Raw genomic sequence first — 12305 nt, forward strand, 5'->3', positions numbered from 1 at the left:
TTTGAATATGTTATTGATTTTTTTTTTGTTTTTAGGCTTTGAAGGAAGTGCAAAAACTTGAAACTGAAAATACTAAGCTTCAACATCGAATTCTTCATCTTGTTCGAGCTCTGGAAGATGCAGATAAGATGTTGACATCTTATAAAGGTAATCTTTTGTTTAAACCTCATGAACATCTTTTTAGCTTTAGCTTGTTCTTTTATATTATAATTCTCATCATTATGTCTGTTAAATGTTGCACAAGCCCACTGAAAAGTTGAGAAAAGAAAATAAAGAAAGAATGTGCACACATTTTATAGCCATTGATTCTTTAACCACTGGTGCTTTATCCATTGAACTCATTCATTTCATATTGTTTATCAGACTTGGAACTCTGAATAACATGCAGTCTGACCTTCTATAAAGTTTTGGAAAAAAATATCCTTTTTGCTTGATTGGCCAATTTTGATTGGTTTGAAGATGTATTCTTTGTCTCCAAAGGGAATTGGGCTTTCCAAGTGATTCCACGATCAACAAGGAACTTGTTAGGTTCCTATTTATATGATGGAAAATGACTTATCACCTCCCTCAATTTCTTCGTGCTAGCCTATGCCCTAGACTCAGAAAGGGTGTTGATTCAGTGTGTGATCTGGTGCGGTGTGCATGTGTGGGTGGGTTTTTTTGTGTATGCCCTGAGGAGGGAGGGGTGGGTGGGGGTGTGGGGGGCTGGGGATTGTGCAGTTGGATGTAAAGGACAGCTTGTTTGATTTTGTTAGTCTCCTTATCTTGGATCCAATCTGTTTTTTCTTAGTCATACATGGGAATCTTATTCTTCTGGTAACATCCCTCATGGACTCATCTGGGTGGGGCTAGATCTTGCATTTCTGGAACAAACTGGTTCTCAACATTATTGGTTTTCATGTTCACCCACTTTCTGGTTTATGTTTTTTTGTTTAGTGTCACATGTTTGTTGGCTTTTTTTTTTTTGCAATGGTTAATTATGATTGATGTGCAGTTTTCATTTAGTTCTTAATGTTTCCTTCTGTTATTCTACTTTTTCTTTTTTAATTTTAGTTTGATATGTAATTGTCCATTTCTCTCTCTTTTTTCCTGTATCCATATTTTGGGGTTCTTTAATCTTCAGGTTGTCGTTCATATCATTTTTTTTTCTTTCCTAAGAGTTTAATAATTTTGGGTGATAAATGTGCACCAACCACCAAGTCATTCTAAAAGATATCAACATGCAATTGAAAACTATATTGGGTCAAAGGATGTAATTTGTTATGGTCTATTTAGTATCAATGTACCTTTGTTAGTATGTCTAGAGAACGAACTTAAAATTTTCATTTCTCTATCTAACCATTGGAGAACACATCTTAACATGCAAAAGTGCTTTCTCTGAACCCTGTTGGTTATGAAGTGGACCATGATGTGCACGTGGCTATTTAACAGGGACACTTCTAACCACTTGACAATAGCACACCTGCATTGGCATGATGTAGGTGTGGGTGTGGCACCTGATACTGCAGGATGCGGGTCAGATGCTGCATTTAGTGTAGATCCTAACTGATTGTTTTTGTTTTCCATGATGTTTTTATGATCATTTTCCCTTTTTATTGATTAGCAAGCAGTAACTGTTAGAATATAATTGATTGCTTTCCTTTAGACTTTTAGTTCATTTGAGCGTGTACACCCCCGCACCCCTGTGTTTTGAAATTGCCATGTCACACACACCACAGCTGCGCCGATGTAACATAGTGGTGCAGACCGACATCGAGTCAGTTCGCCATCAAGACACCGAAACAAAATTCTATTGTGGAAGCGGTCAAAGTGAACTTTCAGGAATATGATGGTGACTAATACTACTGGAATTCGCCTCAGTAGGTCACTGAATTTGAAAAAATGATCAACAGAGAAAATTCAGACAACAGAAATATCTTTTCAACGAATAAAAAATCATAATTTTTCGATATCGAAGTGTCAAGATATGATACGAATAACAAGCCTTTCTGACACACTAGAAATACAGTCACCCGAATGACTGTACTCTATGTTAAGGCCCGTTTTCAGTGACTATAAAGATAGAATCTATCAGCGGACTGAACACACGGAATGTAGGGGAGTTCGTTAGCTTTTTAACGAATCTAAGCATGCACAAAATGAACCTATATCTCAAGAAATACACTCCAATTACTGAGACTGGGTCAGACGGACCAGAATATAGAAACACACAACAAACACAAACCCACAAGCTTTTATTTCCGATTTTAATAAAGTTTAATAAAGCAATCAGGTTTTAGCCAAACTGATGGAGACGAAAATTGGCCGGTTCAAGCCACAAACATGTTCCTTCAACTCCAATAGTCACAAGATAAGAAGTGCAGTCCATGCAGTACTATGGGTCACGAATAGGAGCGACGGTGCAATCCGAACAACAATGGTGGACGCCCTTCACGTCCGGCACGATACCACGAGGATGGAGGGCGTTCTACTCGGATTCTCCATGCTTGAATACTCCAAGTTCAGCTCAAAACACCAAAATCACTCATTCTTTCTCCAAGTGTCTTCTCAAAACTTTTTCATAATTTTTCAAAGATGCAAAAAGACCCCCTTGCAATTTTCTAGAGCTCTTTTAAAGATGGAGGAAAGTAGTTGTGTCTCTCATTGGTCCTTTGGGAGGCCACCTCCCAAGAGGCCAATAAAGGCCTATCTTTTGAAAATTTTGTCTTACTCTCCTCTTGGCTGGCCAATGGAGAGCCACCAAGAGTGAGATGATAGTTCTCCGTCGGCGGCACCTTTAAGAGGCCCAATGAGGATGGGCGGTGAGGTGACTGGATTTGATTGGACCCTAAAATGGTCACTTCACACTTTGGCCAATGGAACTTTAAAAGAGTTGGCCAATAGGAGGGTTCCAACCTAGATGGATTAGACATCCAATAATCAAGACAAAATTGGATCCAATATCCAGGTTCATGGCCGAAACAAAAAATAAAACTATCCTTTTACCCCTTATACCCTCTAGTGCCACAAACAAATACTAACAGGTACTAGAACTATCCAGATCTGTAGAATCCGACACCTATAAAAAAACAAAACAAAACAAAAAATACAAATATTTTTGAGTGATTCAAAAGTCACAAAAAAAATGAAACCAATATCAAAAAGAATTTTTTGAGATGGATGAAACAAAAATCTTAGAAAATTAAATAATATAAAATGATCAAAATGCCCCTAAGATCCATTTGGACCCAAATGGGTCGAATTAGGAATGGATCTTTTGGGATAAGACTTCTCGGATTGGGTCTTCAAAGATGGATCGCTCTGTTGCGACTTGCTAATATCCAAATGCTTTAGATGCTCTGCATCATCCCCTCCTGGGTCGAAGGGCTTTGTCTTCGGAGCCTGATTCTTCTCAAGTGGAGCTCCATAATCCCTACAAAATTTCAAAAGATAATCAAAGTAGAGTTTGTTCCAATTGCAATGACTTTGATTAAACACAACAAACTAAGTTGGATATTTACGAAAATATTCATGTAAGCATATCAAAATATCCAAAAATCCATCAAAGATGTACAAATCAACATGCTTTTCAAAATTCAATTCATAAAAATTTTCTTGAAGTAAAAATTTATCCAAAATTGAATATTTAACAATTTTTCCTTGAGTTAATGCACAAACAGTTTAAGATAAAGTTGGATCATCAACATATAAAAATTTTCTTTTTAAGATCACTATAAGATGCAGTTTCTTTTTCAGAACTAGCATTAAAACACATTCTAGAAATCAACAATGTAAGCCTACTACAGAAATTTTCTCTAGATGCAAATGTAATATGCACTTCATTTTCAACTTCAAGCAAATCCTGATGAGCCCAAAAAAAAAATTGGGGTTTTCACACACAAAATGTTTGATATATTCAACTCATATTTAGGACTAACATGGATAAACGTACTCTATAAAGGCTCACCATGAAAAAATTCTTTCTCAACTCCTAAATGCTCAACAAAATGGTTTTCTTGTTGATCCTCATTACCCTCGTAATCATAAAAAATAGATGGATCCTCAACTTTGCGCATAGGTTCCTTGCGAACCTCATCAACTAATAGGACCTCTTAAAAAATAGGTAGGGATTCTTCTTGGACTTCCTCATCGACATCATCGAATATTGGATTGTCAAAGATGACACGGGAAGGTTCCTCATGAGACTCTAAATCAAATATCAAAGAAATTTGGTCCAACTCTTCAACTTCCATTTCATTGAAGATGGGTTCACCAATGATCTTACATATTGGTTCCTCGTAAACCTCATCAATCACAATGGCATCCCCAAATACAGGCAGGGATTCTTCTTCGATCTCCTTATTGAATTGGGGATCTACCTCGAGATCAACACCAAATTCGACTCCTTCGCCGTCTTCGATCTTATTGAAGATCGTATCCATGTGAGACTCATGGTTCAGCTCTTCAGACTCTACTTCCTCTATGACATCCGCAATTCTCTCATCAAACTGAGGTTCTTCTTCGAACTTATGACTCACTCTCAATGCACTCGCTATCCTAACCCTAGATGATGCAACATGCTTATATATGGATGGGTTGGGTTGGGGAATGGATGATGATGACACACGAGCACACCGACTCGTAGTTCTATGCAAAGAATTTACATAGCTTAACACTGGGTACCTCAGGCACAACTCTCTAAGGTAGCTATGGGGTAGGAACTCAGTTCTAAGCTTATGTTTCATGTGATCTCACTGAATAATAGGATCCTTATGAGATTTCTTGGAGAACTGTCCCAGCATAACATAGACAAGAAGAAGAGAAAAACACAAAGAGAAAGCAGTGAAGAATAACAGGACGTCTCACTCTAACCGAGTGATGTCTTTTGATATATATATATATATATATATATATATATATATATATATATATATATATATATATATATATATATATATATATATATATATATATATATATATGCGTGTGTGTGTGTGGTTGTTACAGTTACAATAATGCCCCTCTCTCACACGTTCTTACATATACATATCGGGTCTGGATATGGATCCAAAACCTGTATATATTCTAACAACCTTGATGAACACGTGATTACTTGAGCCATCTCCACTAAGTGGTAGCTCGACCCTTCAACCTAAGGGCAACTAATCCTACGTTCTTATGTTCAGGAACTTCCTTGAACACCATGACATTCTTGACTTCTCCTAACCAATCTAAGTAGTCCTCCGGATCAGATGATGCATTAAATTCGGGGATTTCAAATTTTGTCCTGGCTTCTCCATCTTGGGTGAAGTCGTTAAGCCTTTCAGTCAATTCTTCGACTTGACGCTGCAAGTCTCTATTTTCAGATCTAAAATCTCTCCCTTCATTTTTGAAAGCGTAGTCACTGCGACCATGACCTCCCTGTCGCCTGGCCATGGCAAACACAACTTAGGATCTCGCTATGGTAGATGACACCTAACCTAGCCTTTAGACAACATGAAAATATGAATCGTGTCGAATTAAGAAATCCGACAACCCTCGCTCTAATACCAATAATGGTGCAAACCGACAACGAGTCGGTTCATGATCAAGACACCGAAACAAAATTCTATTTCGGAAGCAGTCAAAGTGAAATTTCAGGAATATGATAGTGATTGATACTACTGGAATTCGCCTTAATAGGTCACTGAATTTGAAAAAATGATCAAAAGAGAAAACACACAATAAAAATATCTTTTCAATGAATCAAAAATCATAATTTTTTGATATCAGGGTGCCAAGATATGATACGAATAACAGACCTGACTGATGCACTAGAAATACAGTCACTCGAATGACTGTACTCTCTGTTCGGGTTCATTTTCAGTGACTATAAAGACAGAATCTTTCAGCGGACCGAACACAGGAAATGTAGGGGAGTTTGTTAGCTTTCCAACGAATTTAAGCACACACAAAATAGACCTATATCTAAGGAGATACACTCCAATTACCAGGACTGGGTCAGACGGACCAGAATGCAGAAATGCACAAGTTTTTATTTTTGATTTTAATTTTTTGGGTGATTAAAGTTCGACCTGCACAGAAAATATACTTCTAATGGTGAATTCTCCAACTTTTGATAGTCCTTCCTCCGAAACCCAACTCCGGTTAGACAATGCTCAACTCAAACATGAAAGATATTCAACCACACAAGATTTCAAGAAATAGCTTCATAAATCCGAATTCTTTCAAAGACAAACAGATTTCAAATATGGTGCAAACACAATCCAACTCTAACAATGAGATGACAGATTCAAGAAGCAATAACAACATCCACAACACAAGTTTAATAAAGCAATCGGGTTCTAGCCAAACCGATGGAGACGAAAATTGGCCGGTTCAAGCTACAAATACGTTCCTTCCACTCCAATGGTCACAAGATAAGTGCAGTCTAAAACTGCCACCAAGGAACACACACAACACTATGACTCACGAACAGCAGCGACGGTGCACTTCAAACAACAATGGTGGACGCTCTTCACGTCTAGCATGATACCACGAGGATGGAGAGTGTCCTACGCGGATCCTCCAAGCTTGAATACTCCAAGTTCAGCTCAAAACACCAAAATCGCCGATTCTTTCTCCAAGTTTCTTCTCAAAACTTTTTCAAAATTTTTCAAAGATGCAAAAAGACCATCCTGCAGTTTTCTGGAGCTCTTTTAAAGATGAAATAAAGTAGTTGTGGCTCCCACTTGTCCTTTGGGAGGCCACCTCCCAAAAGGCAAATAAAAGGTTATCTTTTGAAATTTTTGTCTTACTTTCCTCTTGGCTGGCCAATGGAGAGCTACCAAGAGTGAGAGGATAGTTCCCCTTGGGCGGCACCTTTAAGAGGCCCAATGAGGATGGGCGGGTGAGGTGACTGGATTTGATTTGACCCTAAAGTGGCCACTTCACACTTTGGTCAATGACACTTTAAAAGAGTTGGCCAATAAGAGGGTTCCAACCTAGATGGATTGGACCTCCAATAATCAAGACAAAATTGGATCCAATATCCGGGTTCATGGCTGAAACAAAAAATAAAACTATCTTTTTACCCCTTATACCCTCTAGTGCCACAAATAGATCCTAACGGACACTAGAACTTGTCACCTATAAAAAAAACAAAAAAAACAAAAAATACAAATATTTTTGAGTGATTCCAAAGTCACAAAAAATGAAACTACATATCAAAAAGAATTTTCTGAGATGGATGAAACAAAAATCTCAAAAAATTAAATCATATAAAATGATCAAAATGCCCCTAAGATCTATTTGGACCCAAACAGGTCGAATTCGGCTTGGATCTTTTGGGGTAAGATTTCCCAGATCTGGTCTTCAAAGATGGATTGCTCTCTTTCTCCTTGCTAATATCCAAATGCTCTAGATGCTATGCATCACATAAGCACGTGTCAGATCTTTAATGATGGGATCTTCAGTGTATGTGAAAATTTTAGTATGCTAATTACATATCAATGTATTTTGTAAGCTTTCATGTGTGTGTGTGTGTTTGTGTGTTCAGTGCAAATATGTGGCTCAAGTGCAGGACATGGAAAACACACAAGGAATTTTAAGTCATGACCTGCGTTCCTATGTTAGCAGTCTAGGACATGAATTATTGAGGAAACATATTTCTATTTATAAAGTCTATCTCAGCGTCATTGGTTTTCCAAGAGTTTATTACCAAGTGTGTGAAGATAGTGTAGATTGTTGTGTTGGAAACGGTCGAATTGGAAAAACTTACTCTTGCTTGAATTTTTCTGTGGTACTGTAGAATAAATACAATAGTCCTAGTTATGCTTTTCTGTTATTTGGGCTTTGTTTTATTATTTTCAAGCTTCTGATTTGGTTTTGGTCATGTCTTGTATTTCTATTCATATTTCAGGTGGATCATGCTAGCTGCTGTGGAGACAAGGAAAATATTTGGACTTTTTTATAGCAATATGGAGATTTGCTGCTTGAGGACCATCCTTTTCATTGCTTTACTTTGATGCACTATCCTACACGAAGCTGAACATGATGACCCATTTAAAATGATAACACGGGCTCTGTTTTATGTATTTGGAAGTAAAGTTTCTTTTGTTTTAGTCAAATATAGCAGATGAGACTTATTAGTATTTGGATTCACGTCTTGTCCATTTATTTAGGTAATCCATTCTTGAGTGAATCGATGTGTGTATTTAAAGCGCACTCATAGTAGCGACACCTCTAAGACATTCTTCAATATGTGCAATAGTCTACTATTATACCTATAACGCTGGGTCCATAATTGGACAACCTCTTCTAGAAAAAGCTCTGAAGCCATATTAAGTATATGACATCCCTTTTTACTGTTTTGAGGGCCTCATAGTGGGTCTCTTTCAATATTGACAGTAGAGTAGCATATCTGTTTGAGAAGAGAAGCAGATGGACTCAGATATGGCTGTGTATTCACTTATTTTGCAGTGCTTGACTTTTCAATCCTACATCAACAACAACAACAACGCCTTCATCCCAAACAATTGGGGTCGGCGATATGAACCAAATAGAAAATCATTTTGGGTCCTCCACATGAATCCTTCTCCTCCAATCATTTCTATCCAATGTCATGTCCTCGATGAGGTTCAAAGCATTCATATCCTTTCTTATCATCTTCATCCAAGTCTTTTTAGGCCTACCTCGACCTCTTTTAGCTAATAGATTTTCTCATTTTTCCATCCTTCTAACTGGATCATCATTAGGCCTTTACCGAATATGCCCAAACCATCGTAAACGATTCTCACTCATCTTATTTTCAATGGATGCAACACCTACCTTTTTACGTATTTTCTCATTCCGAATCTTATCTTTTAGTGTATTTTCACACATCCATCGAAGCATACGCATCTCAGTTACACTCATTTTTTGCAAATGATGTCTCTTGGCGGCCCAACATTCTGTACCATATAGTAAAGCGGGTCTAATTGTCGTCCTATAAAACTTTCCCTTCAACCGTAATGGCAATGATCGCACAACACTCCAGTTGCACTTTTTCATTTCATCCACCCAACCTTAATCCTATGATTTACATCACCATCAATTTCTTCATTCTTTTGAATGATAGATCCCAAATATTTGAAATAGTCATCCACCGCTATTTGTTGCTCACCAAGCTTCACTACACTCTCATCACTACTTCGTTGCTTACTAAACCGACATTCCATATACTCTGTCTTACTCTTACTCAACGTAAAACCTCTTGCTTCCAAAGTCTGTTTTCATAATTCTAACTTAGCATTAACCCCAACTCTAGACTCATCAATCAAAACAATATCATCAGCAAACAACATACACCACGACACATTTTCTTGAATTGATCTCGTAAGTTCATCTATCACTATAGCAAAAAGGAAATGGCTTAATGCAGATCCTTGATGTAACCCAACCGTTATAGGAAAGTTGGTTGTCACCCCTCCACAAGTGCGGACATTGGTTACTACTCCTTCGTACATATCTTTAATTATACTAATGTACTTGAGAGAGATACCTTTCTTCATCATTGTCCACCAGAGAACATCCCTAGGTACTCTATCGTATGCCTTCTCCAAATCAATAAAAACCATATGCAAATCTTTGTTCCCCTCTCTATATCTCTCAATAAGTTGTCTAAAAAGATGTATAGCTTCCATAGTTGATCTTTCAGGCATAAAACTAAATTGATTCTCCGATATCATGACAACCTTCCTCAACCTATACTCAATCACCCTCTCCCAAAGTTTCATAGTATGACTCATGAGTTTTATACTATGATAGTTTGCGCAGTCTTGTATATCACCCTTATTCTTATAGAGAGACACCAAAGTACTCTTCTTCCACTCATTAGGCATCTTATTTGTTCGCCAAATCTTGTTAAAAAGATTTGCCAACCATACTAAACCTTTCTCTCTCAAGCATTTTCAAGCCTCGATAGGTATACCATCCGGGCCAACTGCTTTTCAATCCTATATCAGCACTCTTAAAAAAAGTTTTATTATCTATGCTTTCATGTGATATTTGTCATGAAGAAAACTCATTACATTTTAGGTTTTATACTGATTTTTCATTTTTCGTGCTTTTCTGTACATGTCAAAGAATTTTAAAGATTTTTAAAGAGCTCTAGGCTTTGTTTCTGTTTATTGTCTATAAAAATGGTGAATAAAAATGATATTTATAAATATTTATAATCAATGAATAAAATCAGGTTGTTGTTTGGATAACTGTTTTATTGTATTTGACATTTATGGACTCCAAGTACCCTCTGAAAAAACCCTGTTCATTGCATTGCACCTCTCTCTGCATTTGTGTTGGGTGTTTTCTTTCGCCATTGCCATAGCAGCTCTGTGCATCTCTCTCTCTCTCTTAAATAATGGTCATTTTCTTATTTTTTTGCCTCGGGTTGAAGGACATGAGTTTTGAATTCAACTGTTGGATGTCAGGTTTTTGTTTTAAGGTTGCTTCTATTTATTGAATATTTTGAGTTCAGAGCAAGTGTTGATGGAAGTTTGTTTCTGCCTTTCCAAATCATTTTGTCACAGTTCATGTTGAACATGTTGAACGCAAAGGCTGCTTGTTGACTTGGTTTGATATATATATATATATATATATATATATAGAGAGAGAGAGAGAGAGAGTCTGTCTATCCAAAATCTACAACCGATGATAATAGATGGTGTTCCTTATCTAAGGATCAAGGTTTTCATTTATCAGACTTTACATATTAGATTTTTATCACTCATTTAGTGAGCAATATGTTTTGGATTATGAATTTTAGGTGGTTAAATGCATTTTTTAAAATGCTAAAAATCAATGGCCCACTATACTTTGTATTGTAAAGTTTTAAATATATTATGAGCCATCGATTTGTCGCGCTTTAAAAAATATGCTTATATGTTGAAAAGTTTTTGTGTAAAGCATATTTCTTACTAGATAAATTATAAAGAACAAACATTTGAGGTTTGATCCATGAGATGTCAAGAGTTGGAGAAGGGGAGCTGTCCGATCATCGTTGTTTGTAGATTTTGGACCTTCCTTTGATTGGTCTTCCTTCCCTATATATATATATATATAAGTAATAATAGGGTGCTCTCGAGCACCTACTCTCACCTAGGGATGCACAATGAACCGAGCCGGTTTGGGCCCGGTTAAGCTCAGCTCGTGCCGTAAATGCGTTGAAGTTGAACTTGTACTAGCTTTGAGGCTTGGATTGAGCAAACAACGCAAGCTTGATAAAGCTCAGTAGGCCTGATAAGGCTCGATCCCACCCCAGCATGACCCTCCCCTTCTCGAGCTCTGCCTCGACCCATCCCTTCTCAAGCCCCACCTTTGCCTTGCCCCTTCTCGAGCTACACCCCGACTCACCCCTTCTCCAGCCCCACCATGACCCACAACTTCTCAAGCCCCACCCTTGCCCCATCCCCCTCTCTCTCTCTACCTGTTGAGCTCGGGCCAACTCGACCCAGATAACCATTATTATTTACCCAATTAGTTGCATTAATTTTATGAAAACTAAAAAAATAACTAGTTGAGTACATGGGAACTTGTTAATTATTTATTATTTACCTAATTAGTTGGATTTGGGCCAGCTTGGTCCCGGCCCGACCTGCTTCACATTGGCTCATTGGGCCAATGGGTCAGATCATGGGCTGCTCTTCAAACCCGAGCTCGTTAAGAACCAGGTCGGTCCGGACCAATGCCCACCCCTAACAAGAGGGCAGTGGGGGCAGTGGTGTCGAGAGAGAGAGAAACCCGTAATAATGGACAAGCAAATTACCCAGTGTTATCAGACACATATCTGCCACTAATCACGTGCGGATCATCAACAAATTTTTTTTAAGTTAAAACAAGAATTAGTGGTGGTCATGACCACTGCTAAATGAACCTAATCCAATGCTGGAAGCACATCCAATGTTAAGGTCATCCACTCTTACTGCTTTTCCTATATATATATATATATATATATATATATATATATATATATATATATATATACCACCGAGGTGGTATCCCATGTGGTAAGTGGGGTATTGTGTCAAGCTGAAGGCCTAGGATCGAATCCTTCTGCCACATGGGGTGGCTGTTGTTTTGGTAGGGGTCTGCCTAACCCTATATATATATATATATATATATAGTCACTAGAATATACGAACTAGAAATATGAGAGCTAATGTGTGAACCTCAATTTTCATGGATTTTTTGTTTTATTCTCTTGAATCTAACCATATTGATGTGATCTACATGATTGGTTTGATAAGAACCTGCTCTTGAATCATCCGATTTTGATACATAAACGAGATTTTTATAAGGCGTTAAAATCA

At 37.6% G+C, this 12305-nt stretch overlaps 1 protein-coding gene across 1 annotated transcript in view; it reads left to right on the forward strand.

The window, feature by feature from the left end:
- The window catches only part of LOC149814221 (uncharacterized), a 25634-nt gene extending 17461 nt beyond the window's left edge, over nt 1-8173 (forward strand). The window contains exons 5-6 of the mRNA XM_089989316.1: nt 36-147; nt 7880-8173. Of these exons, the coding sequence (XP_089845442.1) occupies nt 36-147; nt 7880-7893 (126 nt within the window). The 3' untranslated portion in view covers nt 7894-8173. The remainder of the gene's footprint in view (nt 1-35; nt 148-7879) is intronic.
- Nucleotides 8174-12305: the final 4132 nt, after the last annotated feature.

The sequence above is a fragment of the Nuphar pumila genome, chromosome 15 (assembly GCF_984573655.1).
Source record: "Nuphar pumila chromosome 15, dmNupPumi1.hap1.1, whole genome shotgun sequence".
Classification (NCBI taxonomy): domain Eukaryota; kingdom Viridiplantae; phylum Streptophyta; class Magnoliopsida; order Nymphaeales; family Nymphaeaceae; genus Nuphar; species Nuphar pumila.